Source organism: Somniosus microcephalus, chromosome 3 (genome assembly GCF_052327205.1).
Source record: "Somniosus microcephalus isolate GS21.2 chromosome 3, FLI_Smic_1.0, whole genome shotgun sequence".
Lineage (NCBI taxonomy): Eukaryota > Metazoa > Chordata > Chondrichthyes > Squaliformes > Somniosidae > Somniosus > Somniosus microcephalus.
Window position 1 is genome coordinate 333,544,420 of NC_140989.1, and position 23,109 is coordinate 333,567,528.

Here is a 23,109-nt window from a genome sequence, read left to right on the forward strand (position 1 = left end):
AAGTGTTACGATGGCGTACGGTGGACCCCTACCCCCACTCACAGTCCGCAGCCAGCAGCTTCCAAATTGCCCGCCGCGCACCAGGTGCAACCTCTCCACACTCAGAGTCACCCCCCCACCACTGTTTGCTAACCTCACCCCCGACTGTAAGCCCATCGCCACAAAGAGCAGGCGATACAGTGCCGGGGACAGGGTTTTCATTAAAACCGAAGTGGAGCGGCTCCTGAAAGAAGGGATTATTGAGGGCAGCACCAGCCCCTGGCGAGCCCAGGTTGTGGTCATTAAGACCGGCGAGAAGCAGCGCCTGGTCATCGACTACAGCCAGACAATAAATCGCTACACCCTGCTGGACGCCTACCCACTCCCCTGTATAGCTGATATGGTCAACCAGATCGCGCAGTACCGCGTCTTCTCGACCATTGACCTGAAATTAGCGTACCACCAGCTCCCCATCCGCCCTGAGGACCGCCAGTACACTGCCTTTGAGGCAAACGGCCGCCTCTATCACTTCCTTAGGGTTCCCTTTGGCGTCACCAACGGGGTCTCCGTCTTCCAAAGGGAGATGGACCGGATGGTAGATCAAAATGCGTTGCAGGCCACTTTCCCATATCTGGACAATGTGACCATCTGCGGCCGTGACTTGCAGGACCATGACGCAAACCTCGAAAAATTCCTCCGCACCGCCCAACTCCTAAACCTGACATATAACAAGGAGAAGTGCATATTCCGCACAAACCGCCTCGCCATCCTTGGCTGTGTTGTGGAACACGGAGTCATCGGCCCCGACCCTGACCGGATGCGTCCCCTTATGGAACTCCCACTGCCCCACTGCCTCAAGGCCCTGAAGAGGTGCCTAGGGTTTTTCTCCTATTACGCCCAGTGGGTCCCCTACTATGCGGACAAGGCCCGTCCGCTGATCAAGTCCACCTCTTTTCCCTTGACGGCAGAGGCCCGCTTAGCCTTCCACCGTATCAAGGAGGACATTGCCAAAGCCACCATGCACGCAGTGGACGAATCCATCCCCTTCCAGGTGGAAAGCGACGCGTCCGACTTTGCCCTGGCCGCTACCCTCAATCAGGCGGGGAGACCCGTGGCCTTCTTTTCACGAACCCTCCAAGGCCCGGAGACCAGACACTCCGCTGTTGAGAAGGAGGCCCAGGCGATTGTGGAGGCTGTGCGTCATTGGAGGCACTACCTGGCCGGAAAACGATTTACCCTGCTCACTGACCAGCGTTCAGTTGCTTTTATGTTTAACAACAAGCAGAGGGGCAAAATCAAAAATGACAAGATCTTGAGGTGGAGAATCGAACTTTCCACCTACAACTACGAGATCTTGTACCGGCCCGGGAAGCTAAATGAACCCCCGGATGCGCTATCGCATGGCACCTGCGCCAGCGCGCAGATCAATAGACTGCGGGCCCTCCACAATGACCTCTGCCACCCGGGGGTCACCAGGTTCTTCCACCTCATCAAGGCCCGCAACCTGCCTTACTCTATTGAGGAGGTCAGGACCATGACCAGGAACTGCCAAGTCTGCGCTGAGTGCAAACCGCACTTTTATAGACCAGACAGGGCCCACCTGATAAAAGCCACTCGCCCCTTCGAGCGCCTGAGCGTTGATTTTAAAGGGCCTCTCCCCTCCTCCGACCGCAATGTGTACTTCCTCAATATTATTGATGAGTACTCCCGTTTCCCGTTCGCCATCCCCTGCCCGGACATGACCAGTGCCACGGTCATTAAATGTCTGAACAACCTCTTCACCCTGTTCGGCTTCCCCAGCTATATCCATAGCGACCGGGGCTCATCGTTTATGAGCGACGAACTCCGTCAGTACCTGCTAACTAGGGGTATTGCCACAAGCAGGACCACCAGTTACAACCCCCGGGGGAACGGACAGGTGGAAAGAGAAAATGCGACAGTTTGGAAGGCCGTCCTGCTAGCCTTAAAGTCTAGGGGCTTTCCAACCTCCCGCTGGCAGGATGTGCTCCCCGATGCGCTCCACTCTATTCGGTCACTGCTCTGCACTGCCACTAACGCCACCCCTCATGAGAAAATGTTTGTCTTCCCAAGGAAGTCCACATCGGGGACATCGCTACCGCCATGGCTGACGTCCCCAGGGCCGGTCCTACTGAGAAGACACGTGAGGACCCATAAAACGGACCCCCTGGTCGAGAGGGTCGACCTCCTCCACGCCAACCCCCAGTATGCTTACATCGCATACCCGGACGGGCGGGAGGACACAGTCTCCATAAGAGACCTTGCACCCTCGGGGGCCGCAGTAACCCACTACCCACTACCACCCCCCCCCCCCACGATCCGATATCCAGCCCCAGCAGACGGCAGGCCGGGGCCCCGCGACCCGCTCGACATCTACGAGGACGACACGCCTGTGCCACAGCCTACGCTGGACTCGACGCCGGAAGCTTCACTACCCCTGCCGTCGCCACGCCGATCACAGCGGCAGACAAGACCTCCGGAGAGACTCCAATACACTAACTTTTAATACACTTCACCCCGCCGGACTCAATTTTAAACAAGGGGTGAATGTGGTAAACCACTGTTTGTATTCCTGTTTGTCCTGTTTGTATTCCACTGTGTACATGCCTGGACATGCCTCGGCTGACTCCTCCCACAGGTCCTAGTATAAAGGTGACTGCTCCCCAGCCCTTTGTATTTCTGGACCGGTCGACCACTCGAGGCAGACCTCCATTCTGTTGTTAATAAAAGCCTTTGGTTATTCTTCTAACTCTCAGTCTTTTATGAGTAATTGATAGCGCATCAATACCTCCCTATTTTTATATTCTATCCCCCTAGCAATGAAAGCCAACATTCCATTGGCCTTCTTAATCACTTGCTGCACCTGCATACTAACCTTTTGAGTTTCGTGCACCAGGACCCCCAGATCCCTTTGTACTTCAGTACTTTCCAGTTTCTTGCCATTAAGATAATAACTTGCTCTACGATTTTTCCTGCCAAAGTGCATAACCTCAGTTTCCAGTATTGTATTCCATCTGCCAAATCTCTGCCCACTTACTTAGCCTGTCTATGTCCCCTTGCAGGTTTTTTATGTCCTCCTCACTCACTACTTTCCCTCCCATCTTAGTATCATCTGCAAACTTTGATATGTTACACTCGGTCCCCTCCTCCAAATCGTTAATATAGATTGTAAAGAGTTGGGGACCCAGCACTGACCCCTGCAGAACACCACTAGTTACTGATTGCCAGTCTGAGAATGAACCAGTTATCCCAACTCTCTGCCTTCTGTTAGATAGCCAATCCTCTATCCATGCCAGAATATTACCCCCAATCCCGTGATTTTTTATCTTAAGCAATAATCTTTTGTGTGGCACCTTGTCAAATGCCTTTTGGAAGTCTAAATACACTACGTCCACTGGTTCCCCTTTATCCACCCTATATGTTACTTCCTCAAAGAAATCCAGCAAATTTGTCAAACATGACTTCCCCTTCATAAAACCATGCTGACTTTGTCCTATTAAATTATGATTATCCAAATGTCCTGTTACTGTCTCCTTCATAATGGACTCCAAAATTTTACCTACCACAGATGTTAGGCTAACCGGTCTATAGTTTCCAGCCTTCTGTCTACTGCCCTTTTTAAATAAGGGTGTTACATTAGCAGTTTTCCAGTCTGCCGGGACCTTTGCCGAGTCCAGGGAGTTTTGGAAAATTATTACCAATGCATCCACAATCCCTACTGCCACTTCCCTCAAGACCCTAGGATGTAAGCCATCAGGTTCAGGTGATTTATCCGCCTTGAGTCCCATTATTTTACCGAGTACCACTTCCTTAGTGATTTTGATCGTGTTTAGCTCCTCCCCTTTAGCCCCCTGTTTGTCCAGTGTTGGGATATTCTTAGAATCTTAGTGTTGTCGACCTTGTATATCACTTGGTCCGTTCAGGCTCCAACTCAGCGGTAAAAAATTGGCGCTGCGAGCAGGGTCACCGAGTGCTCAAACACCCTGATCAAGTGCTAACGTGCTCGAGTGATCCAAAGAACAAAGTAAGTGGGCCATCGGAATGTGAGAAAACACTATGTGGTTCTAGACATCTGCACGTCTGCATTTATTAATTTTTTTGGTCTCAGGTTAACTTAAGAAGGAGCTTAGGTTAAGGCTGGGAATTTCGGCAAAGGAGTCCGGACAGACTTTGCCACTAGCACGTGACGACACCCGCCAGTTAAGGTAACGGGGGTTTCGGAGACCGTGATTCGGGACGAGCAACTGATGTCAGGTAAGGATTCTTAGGAGGGGGGCCTCCGGGCTCCCTCATTTACAGTTACATGACAGATAGAAGTTCGTTAATTGAGAAAATGCAGAGGGACAGATGGGATGTATCACAGACATTGGAAGCACAAAGAAAGTGGCTAGATAAGCAAAAGAAAGAAAGGACCAAGAAGGTAGGGGTACTCTTGGTCCATCAACTGACTGGATTAATAGAACAGGTTGAGAAAGTGCAAGAATTAATCAAAGCTAAAAATCAGGAAAATGCAGAACTAAGAAAGAAGGTAGAAATTTTGGAAAGCATTAATAAAGAACAAGAAAGGACATTAGCGTACCAAGGGGGATGGTCCAGACAATGGAATAATGAACCTCTTCCCCCGTACGCCCCCCTAGGACCAAGTGCCCCTGGGATAGAGGAAAGGAACCTTAAAAAAATGCTGGAATTTCAGTTTGTGTGAAAGTGTGTGTTAAAGTGTGACTGTTTTTCTGACTCTGAATGTTTAAGAAGTTAGAGTATTTTTGTCTGAAAAGTCTGTCTTTAAAAGCTCCACCCACTTCTCTGTGTTAAAAGCACTTAAAAATGTTTGTCTTGTCTTGGATTTTGGAAGTTTTAAGAATGTGCGAATAAGATTGTGCCCCAAGAGAAAAAATCTTTGAACTACAATTTAAATTAAGCTGGTGTGTAAAAACTGAGAAGAACAACAAAAAGTTTGTTTAACAAAAGATTAAGTTTCAGCCTAAGATTTAACCTTGGAGTCGTGGTTGCTATGGTGAAATCTTCCAAAGCAGTTTGATTTGTTTAAATGTGAAAACTAATTTTTCTCCAGTTATATTCAATGTTTTTACAGTATTTTGGAAAGACATCTGAAGAAAGGACAATAAGAAAATTAATATGACATAATTTATTGTTTTCTGCAAGAGTGTGCTATTTTGTTTTATTTGTCTGTTCATAGTTTTACAAAAGATGGGCTTCTGCCTTAAAGTTACAGTTGCCAATGTGCTTGGAAGAAAAAATTAATTTGAATGTTTACAAGATCTGGAATAAATTGGAGTTTTGAGGTTAATTAACCTATTAAGACCAGACTTTCATTGTGGCCACGGTGAAATTCTGGTTGGTGTGAATTTGTGTAGACCGAATTGAATAATACTTAGCTTGTGAATTTTGCTCAAATCCCGTCTTTGTCCATATTACCTCCGTGTTCGTGTTTAGTTAAAGTGTGAAAACACAACTGTCTTTCGATAGGGAAAGTTCTTTTTGATTTACGTGAATTGACGCAGTTGCGTGCATTTGATAATGTGTTGCTCCACCTTCTTAGAATCCTGCAAAGGAGTTAACCCAACTTTAGTATGAAGTTTAAAGATATTGGACGTTAAATAATTTAAGTTTCTTAATTTTAAGTTAATATTTCCCCAGTGACAGAAGGAATTTATGATTTGATAACTTAACCTTGGGCTCTAAGCAGAGTCACAATGGAGTCTCTTCTTTCTTTTGTTATATGGAAGTTACCTTGTAAACTAATTGCAGCACTTCTGTCACTAATGTTAAAACACTGTGTAAGCTACCTAGCCTGAGAATTACTTGTTTCTGAAATTGGAAATGGAGGATAAATTGATAGAAATGAAATTGAACATTGATAAAACCTGCTGGTACAATAATACTGCTGTTTGGATTTTGGGATAATTTTGAAATGACGAAATGGACTCAGGCAATATATATATTGGGTTACTTTTGGGAAAATAAAATATCCTCTAAAATAATGATAAATAAAAAAGTGTTAATAACTTGGATCAAGTGAGAACGTTTGATCTATGTTTTCTATCTTAAATATTGTACTGGACAGTAAAGTTTCTCCAGGACTCATGAATGAGATATGAATGATAATTAAAGGAAAGTGATTGAGAGTGTAAGATGTAGTTAAGAATAATAAAAAACCTGCCGAGTGTGTGCTCATTCATCTTCAGTGTACTGTCCCTTTAAAAGCCTGTGCTTCTCTCTCTCTCTCTCTCGCGATCATGACTGCAGCTAGAAGTTGTGATTGAAGTTGCATGGTTCGTGTGTGTGTCAACTAATGTGCAATGAATTACGAAATGAGAATGTACCCGATGGCTGAGAAATCGGCTAAAGACACGAAGGTAGCTGTGGATAAAGTAGAGCAGGATATGTTAATTACGAAACAAGCTTTTGAACAATTGCCATACGATGAAGCATCAGAGTATGATGAAATTATCACTCAAACGTTGGTGAGATTGGGGGAATTATTGGTTTCAGCTCAGTCTCGGCAACAGCGATGGATTGTTAAATAGATACAAAATTCATTTTGAACCATTTGTCAAGGGAAGGGTATGTCGTATCAAAAGCAAAGATTCAATTTTGTAAAAAGTGTGTCACGTATTAAGGACACATTCTGACACCAGATGAAAAAGTCCTGCTCTCAGAAAGGATCCAAACAATATCCCAACATCCAGAACCTACCACTAAAAGAGGAATACGAGCATTTTTAGAATTAATAAATTTTTGCAGGACAGATGGATACCAGAAATCACTAAACTCCGAGCCACCAGAAACCGGACAACCGGTTTGACCCCTTATGAACTAATGACAGGACGAGCGATGCAATTACCCGAAGGTATCATAACAGGTGGGGCCGACGTAGGCCCATTAAAAGATAAATTAAGACGATACGTTTTGGAATTAGGCACTCAGTTAAAAGAGATGCGCAAAGAAGTCCGAGACCACCAAAGAGAGCGAGATGAGGAGCTACGGCTCAATATGCTCCCCGAGGTACCCCCAGCGGGAACAAAGGTCATGGTAAAGATGTTGCCTGCAAAACCAGGTTTCGCTCCAAAATGGAGCGGGCCGTATGAAGTTATAATTAGTGGAGACACCTGTGCCTGTCTGGACATAAGAGGGAGGGGGTTTGGAAACATTGGACTCAACGGAAGGTTTACGAGAAAAGGGCGGGTTCAGTCGAGCCCAAACCATCAATACAGGAAGAAAATCCCGGGGATGGTAATACCAGTAGAGAACCTCAGCAAAGGGAAGATGAGTCGAGTGGGATATAATGAACAAAAGGAGGGTGTGTGTGTGTGTAGCAAATTACTAATGACACATCCTTTGTACTTGTCTTACAGATCAATAACGGCTGATTAATGTATGATTCTTTGATCTGTGTGCGCGTTTGTTTTGTGGCTTATTGCATCATTTGTGCTTATGTGCTTTTACTTAAACGTGTTAATACAAGAGTGTTATCGGGAGGGCCAAAGAAAGATTAAAATAACACCAGAACAACAGTATTTAATAAAAGATGAGGGAGACCGTAATATGTTTAGTTGCGATAATATGCATTGTTACGGTAGCCGGGGGAAGACCGCTATGTAAGTGGGAATTACATGTAAATACTTATATATATATATATGTCATATGAGTATGCTAAGGAAAAGGGACAGTCCAGCTGTTGGGTCTGTAGTCACATAGTAAAGGAGGAATTCCGTTGCGAGCCATCCCGTTCAATGCCTCAGAGATGGCGGAATGGGTCATGCGCCAGAACATCAGCGGCGATTATAAAGATTCATACAACCAGGAGGGTGACAGAGACAAATGGAAGTCGGCAGGTTATGACCTAACCACTTTCCAGGGGTGGTACCAGCCTAATTATAATCGGAATAGGCAGCCTCCATTCTTAATCATTACTAATACTTCAGGGGTTGGTAGGCCGGAGGGGCCAATATGTTTAACGAAGAATGTGTCCGGAGGCACAGAAGTAGGACGCAGTAAATGTTTCCAAGAGATTAATATAACAAAATGCAACCTCACTGAAGGCTGCGGCCAAGGTTTCTTCCAATTAAATCATATCGGAACCCCCAATAAAACAACTGGGGGACCATGGGAAGGGGAGGAAATCAGATGGAGGTGGAGGATTCGTAAGTCACTGGGTGACAATCTAACCGCATATAATAGGACCTATTTTATATGGAGTCACAGAGCCTACCCGTGGCTCCCCCGGTTTTGGACTGGATCTTGTTATTTGGGATATGTGCTACTATATGTTTACCATCTGTCCTCCCTAACTGACCACCGTCACTATCGAGCCAAACGCGACATTACAGAAACCGAACGGTATTTCGCCATTTTATTCCCTCCTTATGGGACAGGCAGAGCCATAAAAGAAATCCAGCTTGTCGCGTCATTGTTAGAAAAGGTAGCTAATGACACCGAGGAGGCACTGGCAGAAATAAGTGATGAGATGACGGCGATACGGACGGTTGCCTTACAGAACCAGATGGCATTAGACTACCTGTTAGCGGAGCGGGGGGGGGGTGGGGGTACATGTGCCTTGATAGGGCAGGAATGTTGTACATATATCCCAGATAGCTCCGAGAATATCACAAACCTAGTAACCCACAGGAGGGATGAAGTGAAGAAACTCCATACCAATCCCGGGCAGGGATGGTTGGACTGGCTAGGACTAACGGGATGGGGCCCCTGGATAATGCATGCGCTGGTAATTATTGTCGCGATATGTGTTGCAATATGCTGTCTGTTAACCATCTTAAAAACTTGTTGCACAGTTAATGCCAGTCAGTATGATAGACGAGCTATTGCCTGAAGAACAGCAAACGGAGGACAAAGCTAATCCGGCCGACTCCCCCTTAAGTCAGTGGTTGTAAGATCGACACTGTGAAGAAAGAAGATTGGTGGTCGCCTGGAGCAAGAGGATCGTGCTCCAGGACCAAAAGGAGGGTTTGTTGGAGGGAATTTCGGTACTAAAGGACTTTGCAAAGCTCGTCGGGATACTTGACATTCGTTACAGGCTAAAACTGGACCTTGAGCTGCGCATGTACCCTGGAATGAGTAGTGCCAGCTGCATCCTGTTTTGTACTTCGGTTATCTTGCAAGGACAGACAGTCTGCTAATTGTTTTTATTTCTGCTTATCCTATCTCGCGGTAAAAAGTCCAAAGAAGTCCTAGTTCTGCTGAACATTGTTTACAATATTTTACTGCTACAATGTCATGAGGCATTTCTGTGATTAATCCACTTAACCTTTCATTTGTGTATAAAGGTAAACGCATTTAGAGTGTGAAACGAGAAGCTTGGCGGTTGCACAGGGGTGCATAGCACTTCTCCCAGAGCGCTCTGCAAATAAAAGTGTACTCTCACATTTCAATCAAACCACAGTCGTCTGAGTCTTATTACTCTATCAAGCTGAGGTTGGGTATACGTCGACCTTGTATATCACTTGGTCCGTTCAGGCTCCAACTCAGCGGTAACAGTGTCTTCGACTGTAAAGACTGATATAAAATATTCATTCAGTGTTTTTGCCAACTCCATATTTCCCACCATTAATTTCCCGGTCTCATCCTCTAAGGGACCAATATTTACTTTAGCCACCCTTTTTCTTTTTATATAACTATAAAAACTCTTAATATCTGTTTTTATATTTTTTGCTAATTTACTTTCATAATCTATCTTCCCTTTCTTAATCAATCTTTTTGTTATTTTTTGCTGTCTTTTAAAGTTTTCCCAATCCTCTATCCTCCCACTAGATTTGGCTACCTTATATGCCCTTGTTTTTAGTCGAATACTATCCTTAATTTCTTTACTTAGCCATGGATGGCTGTCTTTTCTTTTACACCCTTTTCTTCTCAGTGGAATATATATTTTTTGGAAGTTGTAAAATAACTCCTTAAATGTACACCACTGATCATGTATCGTCTTACCCTTTAATCTATTTTCCCAATCCACTCTACTCAATTCCGCTCTCATACCTTCATAGTCTCCTTTATTCAAGCTTAGCATGCTTATCTGAGATCCAACCTTCTCACCCTCTAATTGAATATGGAATTCAACCATGTTATGGTCACTCATTCCAAGGGGATCCTTTACTAGGACATTTAAAATTAATCCTGTCTCGTTACACAGGACCAGATCTAAGGTTGCTTGCCCCCTGGTCGGTTCAGTTACATACTGCTCAAGAAACCCATCCCAAATACACTCAATGAACTCATCCTCAAGGCAGCCCTGCCCAATTTGATTTGTCCAATTAATATGATAGTTAAAATCCACCATAATTATAGATGTTCCCTTATTACAAGCCTCAACTATTTCCTGATTGATACTCCGTCCAACAGAGTTGCCACTGTTCGGAGGCCTATAGACTACGCCCACTAGTGTTTTTTTCCCCTTAATATTCCTTACCTCCACCCAAACTGTTTCATTATCCTGATCTTTTGACCCAATATCATTTCTCTGTATTACAGTGATTCCTTCCTTTATTAACATAGCCACCCCACCTCCCCTTCCTTCCTGCCTGTCCTTCCTGATCGTTAAATAACCTGGTATGTTTAATTCCCAGGCATTGTCACCCTGCAGCCATGTTTCTGTAATGGCCACAAGATCATACCCATATGTAGTTATTTGTGCCATTAACTCGTCTATTTTGTTACGAATGCTACGTGCATTCAGATAGAGAACTTTCAAAGATGTTTTGTGACACTTAGTTCCTGCTTTTGCCCTTTTTATTACTTTACCTTTTACTCCATACCCTCTGCCCCTTCCTGACACGTTCTGGTTTTTAATTTCCCCACTGCTACCTAAGTCTATGACCTTCTCTGTTGTCATTTTTATTATTTGCTCTCTAGGAACCTCCCCCCCACTAGTTAGTTTAAAGCCCTCTCTACAGCCCTAGTTATATGATCCGCCAGGACTCTAGTCCCAGCACTGGCCAAGTGAAGCCCGTCCCAACGGAACAGCTCCCTCCTGCCCCAGTACTGGTGCCAGTGTCCCAGGAAGCAAAACCCATTTCTCCCACACCAGTCTTTGAGCCACGCATTTAACTCTCTAATTTTATTTGTCCTAGCCAAATTCGCTCGTGGCTCAGGTAATAATCCCTTGTGGTTCTGCTTTTTAATTTGGCCCCTAGCTGCTCAAACTCCCTCAGCAGAACCTCCTTCCTTGTCCTGTCTATGTCGTTGGTACCAGCATGGACCACGACAACTGGATCCTCCCCCTCCCACTCCAAGTTTCTCTCCAGTCCAGAGGAGATGTCCTTAACCCTGGCACCGGGCAGGCAACACAGCCTTCGGGACTCTCGCTCTCGGCTGCAAAGAACTCTATCTATCCCCCTAACGATACTATCCCCTACCACAACATTTCTTTTAACTCCCCCCACTTGAATGGCCCCCCGCTCCACGGTGCTGTGGCCAGGTTGCTCGTCCTCCCCGCAGTCCCTGTTCCCATCCTCAGAGGGAGTAAGAGCCTCGAACCTGTTGGACAAGTGCAAGGGCTGTGGCTCCTCCAACACTACCTCCTGGATCCCCGTACCTGCCTCACTTCTAGTCACACCATCCTGACCCTGGCCACGGACTACATCTGAATTAATTAATCTAATTGGTGTGAATACCTCGTGATACACAGAGTCCAGGTAACTCTCCCCCTCCCTGATGTGTCTCAGTGTTTGAAGCTCGGACTCCAGCTCTTCAACATTTTAAAGCAATAGAAGGAATTATGACAGAAAGATAATTACATCAAGTACAAATGTAAACTGAGGATTACAAGCTAAATATTGGAATAGAAGGAAGGCATTTTAAAAATAAATTTGATATTGAGAGCAAATAATGTATAACAATTAGGAGATAACAGATTATATTTGATATTAATATTTTAAAATTAAGTTTAATTACTTTTTTTCATAAGCAATGTCATAAGAGATCAATATTGTAAATAATATTAGACACCAGGTAATTATTTCATGGTTACAATTTAATAGCAGAATGGTGTGAATTATTCAAGCTTCACCTTTGCTCTTTATGATCTCCTTGGTTAAATTACTGTAGTAATTCTCAAAAGCTGCACAATAATTCTATATAAAAGCCATCCGAGCCTCTTAATTAGATTAGAGTCTTGGAACTCACTTTGGCATATCCATTACAGGAAACTTTGTGTTATCCGGAGGCTAACTGTCTGGAATGCTCGAGCCACCGGCAAAAATCAGGAGCCGTTTCGTTAGGTTTTTTTTCTTCTCGTTGCTTTTTTCTCAACAGTCAAGCTCTGCTAGGTCTCGCTGAAGCTGTTGCTAAGCTGCAGAGACGCTTGGACTGTTTAGAAGCTGTGGGTTTGTTGACAGATACGGAGCTCAAAAGCTTCCGTATGTTTCAACATTAACGCTGGTATGTCCGGCAGTTTTGAGGGAACGGCAACAGCTCGGTCCCGTCGGTGACGGATAGCACAAAGTTTCCTGTATATCATAAATAAAAGTGACCCAGTTACAATTTTCAAAGTTAACAGATCAACTAAAAATTCTTACTATTGAGGCAGCTAGTACATTACAGCTCTTTAATATATAATCTCGTTACTTTATCTAGTCACGCTATCATGTAGCTATTCTACCAGAGGCTATTGATAGTATTTCACAGACAAAGCAGATCTTTCCAGAAAGGCTGTTGCTTATACCTGTGTAGTTTGGAATAGGCACTCGGAAAGGTTTGGCCAGGATGCTGCGAATGAAAGCCTCCTGTGGGGAACAGAAAAAGAAAATGTCAACAAGTACATCATTCTTACTAATACAATTATAATAAATCGCTTTGAAACATGTTTCGAATAGCCATTGAGATTGACTACAGGATTGTAAAAGACCATTGCAATCCATCTAGATTTCTATTGACATCCTGAATAGTAATGTTGAGATTTTTGAGATTTCCCTCTACTGTGACAAGTTCCTAAGGTTAGTCATATGACCTGATGTAGTTCTCAAGTGAAGGCTCCCCACTAGGGAAATAGGAGTGCAAAACCTCAAAATAAACAGATTGGAAGTGCAGTGTCATTTCATCTCTAGGATCGGACTTCAAATCCAGCTCAAATGGATAGATAAAAGTCACCAGTATCCAATGGCTATATGGGTTCTACAATAAAGAGGTATAGGCCACCTCAATCAAGTTCCAAATGGATGGGAATTCACAGCACAAAATCACCCCAAATTTAGCACTAAATAGGCAGTCTCACTCAGATATACCACAAATATGGCTGATGCGGCCAATGGAATGGTGACACTGGTAAAGTAAGAAGCAGTCTTCCGAGATTGCTGAGGCAGTTAGCTTTACTCTGCATCTAATCAGCACAGTCCCTGGCCTATGATTGTGTGATGCCGAGAGTGGGTGCCAAACATGGAAAGGTGTTCCATTTCTCGTGTTCACCTTAATAATCGGGGGGGGGGGGGGGGGGGGAATTGAAGGCCATTCTCACACATTGTAGTGACTGTTGTATAGATAAATGTGACAACTATTTTGCATACAGCAAGATCCCACAAACCAAGACATCAGAATAGAGGGTTACAGCCAGTCAGGAAGTTGTGGGTTGAAGCTCCACTCCAGGACTTGAGGACATAATTGAGGCCAACATTTCAGTGCAGTACTGAGAGAGTGCTGCATTATCAGAGGTGCTGTCCTCCGGATGAGATGTTAAATCAATGCTGTGTCTGCCTGTTCCGATGATTTAAGTGGATCCTATGGCACTATTCAAAAGAACAGCAGGGCTTTCCCTCGATATCCTGGCCAACATTATTTCTTCAACCAATACCATCAAAAATAGACTAACTGATCATTCATCTGATTGGTTTGTGGAATCTTGCTGTGCAAAAAATAGTTGCCACATTCATCAATACACCAACAACGACTGCACTTGAAGGCAATTCGTTGTATGTAAAGCAGTAAAGGGATATTTCTGAGAGGTAATAAGGCACTATACAAATGCAAATTCTTTATTACCTGGGTCACTATCAATGCCAGTAGGAGAACCAGTAGGTGGCCTGATATCATTAGGTTTCTAGGAATTACAGAATAAAATACTGTCTGATGTTTTAGGACCATACTTTTCACACTGAATAATCCAAACTAAAGTGAGAATATTTGGGTAATGTGAAGGCCTTTTTTTTTATTAGATAACAGAGGCATGTTCAGAACAGGGCAAACATATAAGGGCAAGGCTGGATGGCATCTATTTTAATGCAAGGAGTCTTGCAAATAAGGTGGATGAACTGAAGGTGTTGATAAACACATGGGAGTATGATATTGTTGCTATCACGGAGACATGGTTGAGGGAGGGGCAAGACTGTCAGCTCAATATTCCGGGGTACAGAATCTTCAGGCGAGACAGAGGGGGAGGTATAAGAGGAGGGGGTGTCGCAATATTAATTAAGGAGTCAATTACTGCAGTAAGGAGGGATGATATATTAGCAGGTTCCTCTAATGAGGCCATATGGGTGGAGCTTAAAAACAAAAAGGGGGCAAGCACTTTGCTGGGAGTGTACTATAGGCCTCCAAACAGCCAGGGGGAGATAGAGGAACAGATATGTAGGCAAATCTCAGAGAAATGTGCAAATAATAGGGTAATAATAATGGGGGATTTCAACTTCCCCAATATTAACTGGGATAGTCAGAGTGTGAAAGGCTCAGAGGGTGTAGAATTCTTAAAGTGCATCCAGGAGAGCTTTTTGAGCCAGCATGTAGAAAGTCCTACAAGAGAGGGGGCGGTACTGGACCTAATTCTAGGGAATGTGGCTGGCCAAGTGGAAAAAGTGCTAGTAGGTGAGCACTTTGGTGACAGTGACCATAATATGGTAAGATTTAAGGTGGTCATGGAAAAGGACATGGATGGGCCGGAAATAAAGGTTCTAAATTGGGGGAAGGCCGATTTTCATAGGATAAGGCAGGATCTGGCCAAAATGGACTGGGATCAGCTACTTGTAGGAAAATCCGCATCGGAGCAATGGGAGGCTTTCAGAAGGGAGATTGAGATCATACAATGGCAACATGTTCCCGTAAAGGTCAAGGGTGGTTCCAAAAGCCACAGGGAACCTTGGATGTCAGGGGATATACGAGAATGGATTAGGAAAAAAAGGAGGGCTTTTGGCAGATAAAAAAGGCTAAAGACGGAGGAAGCCCTAGAGGAGTACAAAAAGTGCAGGGGGATACTTAAAAAAGAAATTAGGAGATCAAGGAGGGGCCATGAAATAGCACTGGCGAGCAAAATAAAGGAAAATCCTAAGATGTTTTATAAGTATATTAAGGGTAAGAGGATAACTAGGGAAAAAATAGGGCCCATTAGGGACAAAAGTGGCAATCTGTGTGTGGAGCCGGAAGATGTAGGAGGGGTTCTAAATGAATTTTTTGCATCTGTTTTCACGATGGAGAAGGACGATGTAGACATAGAAATAGGGCAGGGGGACTGTGATATGCTCGAACATATTAACATCGAGGGGGAGGAGGTATTGGCGGTTTTAGCTGGCCTAAAAATGGATAAATCCCCAGGCCCGGATGAAATGTATCCCAGGCTGCTGGGTGAGGCAAAGGAAGAGATTGCGGGGGTTCTAACACATATATTCAGGACCTCTCTGGCCACAGGGGATGTGCCAGAGGACTGGAGAACCGCTAATGTAGTACCATTATCCAAGAAGGGAAGTAGGGAAAAACCGGGGAACTACAGGCCAGTGAGCCTAACATCAGTGGTAGGAAAATTATTGGAAAAAATTCTGAGGGACAAAATTTGTCTCCACTTGGAGAGGCAAGGATTAATCAGGGATAGTCAACATGGCTTTGTCAAGGGAAGATCATGTCTGACTAATTTGATTGAATTTTTTGAGGGGGTGACTAGGTGTGTGGATGAGGGTAACGCAGTGGATGTGGTATACATGGATTTCAGTAAGGCCTTCGATAAAGTCCCGCACAGGAGACTGGTCAAGAAGGTAAGAGCCCATGGAATCCAGGGTGCCTTGGCACATTGGATACAAAACTGGCTTAGTGGCAGAAGGCAGAGGGTGATGGTCGAAGGTTGTTTTTGTGACTGGAAGCCTGTGGCCAGTGGGGTACCACAGGGATCGGTGCTGGGTCCCTTGCTGTTTGTGGTCTACATTAATGACTTGGATATGAATGTAAAAGGTATGATCAGTAAGTTCGCGGATGATACAAAAATTGGTAGGGTGCTAAATAGCGAGGAGGGTAGCCTCAGTCTGCAGGATGATATAGATGGGTTGGTCAGATGGGCGGAACAGTGGCAAATGGAATTTAACCCGGAAAAGTGCGAGGTGATGCACTTTGGGGGGACTAACAAGGCAAGGGAATATACAATGAATGGTAAGACCCTAGGCAAGACGGAGGGTCAGAGGAATCTGGGTGTGCAAGTACACAGATCCCTGAAGGCGGCGGAACAGGTGGATAAGGTGGTAAAAAAGGCATATGGGATACTTGCCTTCATTAGCCGAGGCATTGAATATAAGAGCAAGGAGGTTATGATGGAGCTGTATAAAACACTGGTTAGGCCACAGCTGGAATACTGTGTGCAGTTCTGGTCGCCACACTACAGGAAGGATGTGATCGCGTTGGAGAGGGTGCAGAGGAGGTTCACCAGGATGTTACCAGGGCTGGAGCGCTTCAGCTATGAAGAGAGACTGGGCAGATTGGGTTTGTTTTCCTTGGAGCAGAGGAGGCTGAGGGGGGACATGATTGAGGTGTACAAAATTATGAGGGGCATAGATAGGATGGATGCTGAGGAGCTTTTTCCCTTAGTAGAGGGGTCAATAACTAGGGGGCATAGATTCAAGGTAAAGGGCGGGAGGTTTAGAGGGGATTTGAGAAAGAACTTTTTCACCCAGAGGGTGGTTGGAGTCTGGAACTCACTGCCTGAAAGGGTTGTGGAGGCAGAAACCCTCACAACATTTAAGAAGCATTTGGACGAGCACTTGAAATGCCACAGCATACAAGGCTACGGACCAAATGCTGGAATATGGGATTAGATTAGACAGGGCTTGATGGCCGGCGCGGACACGATGGGCTGAAGGGCCTCTATCCGTGCTGTATTACTCTATGACTCTATGACTAACAGCTTCCTCAGCAGCCCAATGACGCAGCACCTTGGTGCAACAAAGCACAGTATTGTAACGTACAGAATCCAGGTTTCTGTCTCCTACTCCTGAAACACATCATTACCATACTGTAAGTTCTCAACCGAGCCACCCTGGCAACATGCTTTGGGAATTAATTTATTTTTACGTAATATATAATTTGAAAGCCAAGTGAACTCATGCTATTCTCATGCATCTCCAAGCAGCCAGAGCAATGGTTTATAAATTTGTTCGTTTTCGCCCTTCCTCTTCGGAGGGGGAAAATAATTACTTTTTAGAAACACATAAGCTTACACTCGAGTGCCCAATCATGGGCGTGAAAGGCATCGCAACCAAACCCAATCCTATCCTCACTTGCTGTCCACACCTACACTTTCCAGGCAACTTGTGTTCTCCCCTCCTTAGTCCAGGGCTAGCAAGACCAATTGCAGCAGTCCTACCGCCATCAAGGTCAGCCAATTCAACACAGTCTAGTGCAAGGGTGTTCAAAACGTGCCCCACCTCAGACAATTCTGGTCTTGAAGCCCAGGCAGCTCAGTCCTATTTGCACTTATATTTCTCCTGTGTTGTCTTGTCCGGTTTTTATTTTATAGGCCTGGAAAGGGCTGTTCTTACTGTTGTCTTATTGAATGAATCCTAATTAGAATACCTAGATCTGTTAGTATCAGCAATTTAACATGTGTGTAAATTAATGGGATCACGGGTTGAAACATTATACATAGCCCCCAAAGCTCCATGGTACGCACCCCAAAGGCAAAATGCCTGGACATCCTGGACTAGGGTACAAACCTAAGATTTTCCTGGTTTATGTACCTCAGTACCACACCACACGGTGAGTGGGCTCAGGCAACATTCTGGAGCCCAGATTACCTGCCCTCATATCGGTTAGAGATGATTAGAATGGAAGATAATAGGTTCAATACACTACAGTTAAACCTTTATTGAATCCATAAAATGTACCAGTTGGAGCAGAATCTTTGCTTGTACAGTACCACTGTTGTATTTATGTAGATTTCACTGCAAATGTAAAGTTTGCTACAAATGGAATCAACAGAAGTCAATCACCTTCAGCTCTACCCAATGATACACCTGCAGGACCCTCCCACTCCCAAGTTCCTTCCCCATAATCAATTACTTGTAGCACTGGTCACTCACATGCTGGCTGCTGTCAAGGCACACAGGCCGATTGGTCAGCTGAGCTAGTGGTTTCCGAAATGGTGATACAAAACTTTCACTGTTGTTACGCTCGGATCCTAGCTTTCGCCTTTTTGGATTCTGTAAGAAAAGGTGAATTCCATTTTTAAAAAATCTTACACTTTTTGATTTTATGCAAACTACATATTCTTCTCCCATCCATTCATTCATACATACAGACAAAACATCAGAGATTTCAAAGATACTGTACGTTCAAGAGCGCCATCATGTATTGACACAATGTGGTGCAGAAGTAATCTTATGTGGATTTTAGCCCAGTGACTCCCTACTGTCAGATGGGAAACTAAGACAAGAATTGACCTACCAGCCTAAAGTGTACAGATCAATAAAATCAAATACCTTCAATTCTGGCCAACCTTCACTCCGCCTGTCCTTGCCTATTTGATTTCACACCTCTATAAATCATTTAATATATTTTAAGCATTTATGATTATTTTCAGTGCTTGAGGAAGAAATTCTTTCCGGAAGCTTTGCCTGTGATATTCCCAAGAGCATAAGAAAAGTATAAGATGAGAAAAACCCACTGGCCTCCTGAAGCACGTCCCATTAGTGCTGGAAATGAGGTAAAAAGGAGAGTCCACTATATTGCAATTTTGAACATGATCAATTGCAAAATGTGGTCCAGACAAGCCAGGTTTTTTTGTATAAGAGGAAAAGTGTGGAACATGTTTTCTTTGACTTAACTTGTTTTTCATTGAATTTCAATAGGCTTCACCTGAAGAACTGCAATATCAACTGAGAAGCCATCACATGGATGTTCTGCTCTTCGTAGCCAGAGAGCTGCATCCTTACATTTGCCAACCCCTAACCAATGTTTTAGTGCCTGATGTACTATAAAGGACACATTCCATTGTTTTGTCACAATGTTATTCGCACCAGGTGCAGTATCAATTAGAAAAAACTCTTTTACAAAGCACAGCTCAGGAGCACCGAATCAACTTACACACACAAGCACATAAATAAAAGACATTAATAGTTCAGCCATTTCAAATTTGCATTAGTTTACTGTACCGCATCCTCGTCATCAGACAAATGTCGCTTGGCAAGCTGACTCGGGGCAAGACTTCTTCTCTATAGAAGGAAAGTGACAAATTTACAAGAACAGTTAGAAAGAAAGGTAGACTTGCATTTATATAGTGTATTTCACAACCTCAGGACATCCCAAAGCCCTTTCCAGCCAATGATGTACTTTTGAAGTAACAACAGAAAATGCTGGAAAAACTCAGCAGGCCAGGCAACATCCGTGGAGAGAAAGTAGAGTCGACGTTTCGGGTGAACCCTTCTTCAAAACTGGAAGGGAAATTAAATAGATCGAAGGCAGGGCTGCGATAGAACAAAAGAAGTAAAGAGACATTAAGAGGTATTCAAAACCAGACGAGATGGTAATAGGACAGTGGAGACAAAAGATGACTCAGATTAGGTGTGAAGTGTACTGGCAGAAAGAGAGACAGCTGCCATGTGGGAGAGAGAAAAAAAGAGGAAAGGGGGGGGGGAAACCCAAAACAAAGGGGTGGAAAAAAAATATAAGTAAAAATGTAATAGGGGCCGAGGTTATGATCTTAAATTGTTGAACTCGATATTGAGTCCAGAAGGCTGCAAAGTGCCTAATCGGAAGATGAGGTGCTGTTCCTCGAATTTACGTTGAGCTTCCGTGGAACAATGCAAGAGGCCAAGGACGGTGAGGTCTGAGTGGGAATGGAGCGGTGAATTAAAATGACAGGCGACCGGAAGCTCGGGGTCACCCTTACAGACTGAACGGAGGTGTTCCGCAAAGCGGTCACCCAATCTGCGTTTGGTCTCCCCAATGTAGAGGAGACCGCATCGTGAGCAGCGAATACAGTATACTAGATTGCAAGAAGTACAAGTAAATCGCTGTTTCACCTGGAAGGGGTGTTTGGGACCCTGGACAGTGGGAAGGGGGTTGGTATAGGGGCAGGTGTTACATCTAATGTACTTTTGAAGTGTGGTCACTGTTGTAATATGGGAAACACGGCAGTCAATTTGCACACAGCAAGTTCCTACAAACAGCAGTGTAATAATGACCAGATAATGTTTTTTTTAGTGATGTTGGTTGAAAGATAAATATTGATTAGGACAAGTTTCATTGAAATAAGATTCAAATTACTACAGCATGCAAACAGTCAAGAGTTCAAAAATGCAATTTAGCTTTTGCATCTGTTTGAAAGGTCTCCATAAAGTGTTAAATAACTAACATTTTGGTTTACATGCAAATGGCAACCCATCTAAGAAATGCTGCGAGTATATTTTAAGTGTAAAGCAGGTACTGTACTCAATTAAGTAAAAACTTGGGATCATTTGCTTGCTAAGTAAATATAACAAAAATTGGTGTCAAGCCCTAAACATACATCCAACCTGCAATGTGTTGGTGGGTAGAACTTAAGCTGGTATTTGGGGCAAGAGTGCAGTTTTCTGCACAGTTAGCAAATCGGTTGATTTTGCCAGCTTGGGAATCTTGTATGAAAGAAAGGTTTGCATTATATACTGCCTTCTCACATTTCTCAGAAATTTTCCAAATAATGAATTACTTTGAAGTGCAGTGACTATTATTTAGGTTAAGGCAGCAGCCAATTGCACGCAGCAAGATTTCACAAACTGCAGTTAATCTGCTTTTGGCAGTACTGGTTGAGGGAGTAATGTTGACCAGCATCATGGAAAAATGCAGTTCTGCTTCAAATAGTGCCATGAAGTCTTTAACACCCACCGGAGCCACAAAAGACCAATGGGGCCTGGGTTTAACATCTCATTCGAAGGATTGCATGTCAGACAATGCAGCACTCCTTTAGCACTGCACTGGAACCTCAGCCTATGTTATGTGCTCCAGTTTTGTAGTGACACTCGAACCCACAACGCTCTGACTCAGAGGTGAGTGCGCTACCAAATAAATATGCTGCTGACACTTTTCTCAGCAGTTCTGGTTGGGACATCCGGATTAAAAACAGGACAGTTGAAAGGCATGTCCTAAATACTCGGCTAGCTCAAATCACTCTCCTACTTTACTTACCATTTTCTGTAACTGTGATTCCAATGCAACTCAGAATATCTATTTATTCAATCAGTTTTAAAGTTTATTTTTTTCCCCCCATCAAAAATCCATGATGTTCTTTACTTGAACAGCTAGCTGAACCGCAGGTGTCTCTGTCTCATCCAACTTCTAGTCCATAATCATTGAACCATGGGAGTTCTTTCGCTTCCATTCGCTATTCCATTTCTGAGCAGTTTATTCACTGCTTTTGCAACTCCAATTATCAGGTCTTAACCATCACCTGGCAATTATTTTCCAGTTTCCACTTGTATAGCTTCTCCCTTTGGACTGAGCTCTTTCTTAAAATGCTAACATTTTCTGATAAATTTGGGCTACTTTATAAATCACTGTTCCCTTAGAAATCCTTCCACAACCTTGTTCTATCAACTTTATGTAGAGCTGGTTTATTTTCCCCTCTCTCATTAATTGCTTATTTTCTTTATAGTACAAAATCACCTGGATAGTATCATTTCATTTTACAATCTCACTTTGTTATTTTATATCAATTATATTCTCAATTTTTCAATAAATACTAATAATCTCAATCACTTCTTCTCCTACAATACATCTATTATGCAATGTAAACATGATTAGCCCAAAATCCACTAGCTGTTTTGCCTTATTTCTTAGACATAATTAAGTCAAACAAAGCACCATTATATTCACGGTCTGTCCCACTCAAACTGTTTAAAAAGCATACCTCTATCCCAATCTCTGGATTACACTGCGTGTCCCTCCCCTGTTTGATTTCTCTACGTTCCAGTCCTTCGATTGCAGCTGTCTCCCTCTGCGAATCCACAGATGACAGGTCAGTCTCCTTGTGCCAATCCCAGGTTACAGATCAGTCTCCCTGTCCCAATCTCCGGGTTACAGGTCAGTCTCCCTGTGCCAAACCCCGGGTTACAGGTCAGTCTCCCTGTGCCAAACCCCAGGTTACAGGTCAGTCTCCCTGTGCCAAACCCCGGGTTACAGGTCAGTCTCCCTGTGCCAATCTCCGGGTTACAGGTCAGTCTCCCTGTGCCAATCTCCGGGTTACAGGTCAGTCTCCCTGTGCCAATCTCCGGGTTACAGGTCAGTCTCCCTGTGCCAATCGCCGGGTTACAGGTCAGTCTCCCTGTCCCAATCCCCAGGTTATAGGTCAGTCTCCCTGTGCCAATCCCCAGGTTATAGGTCAGTCTTCCTGTCCCAATCCCCAGGTTATAGGTCAGTCAGGCCAGGGCTCAGGTCAGTTTCTCTGTGCACCTGCCCCTCTCTCGCCTTGCCCAAGTTCTTTCTCTAATTCAGGCAATGCAGCGAGTGCTGTCCTATCTCCTATTCCCAGGCCTGCTTCTTCTTCTCCCCCTTTACCACTTTACTTCTGCGCCACACTCTGCCCGTTATCTGGCAGTGACTCGGGGTATCTCTCTATCTCTACCTCTATCACTATCCCTCTCCCTCCATTATCTCTCTATCTATCACCCTCTCTTTCTATCTCTCTCTATCACCCTCTCTTTCTATCTCTCTCTCGCTATCACCCTCTCTTTCTATCGCTCTTTTTTATTTTTCGCTCAAATTTGCCGCCCAGAAAGCGGAAAAGCACCGCACGCCTGCGCAGTCCCGGGTTACGGGTGCTGCCGAGGCTCAGCCGCTGAGCTGGACCGCGTTTCACAACCGATTCTGCAGTTCCCAGTGGGCGGGTCCGTGAGTGGCGGGGAGGAGGGGCTCTCTCAAGTTGTCGTT

The 23,109-nt window shown here is 44.3% G+C and overlaps 1 protein-coding gene across 1 annotated transcript in view; it reads right to left on the reverse strand.

Moving 5' to 3' along the window:
- Nucleotides 1–23,109, reverse strand: part of rad54l (RAD54 like) — a 48,328-nt gene extending 25,219 nt beyond the window's left edge. Inside the window, exons 1-4 of the mRNA XM_085983183.1 lie at nt 21,370–23,109; nt 19,359–19,418; nt 18,288–18,407; nt 12,692–12,752 (exon numbers count right to left, since the gene is read on the reverse strand). Coding sequence (XP_085839309.1) covers nt 12,692–12,752; nt 18,288–18,407; nt 19,359–19,418; nt 21,370–21,372 — 244 coding nt within the window. The 5' untranslated portion in view covers nt 21,373–23,109. The remainder of the gene's footprint in view (nt 1–12,691; nt 12,753–18,287; nt 18,408–19,358; nt 19,419–21,369) is intronic.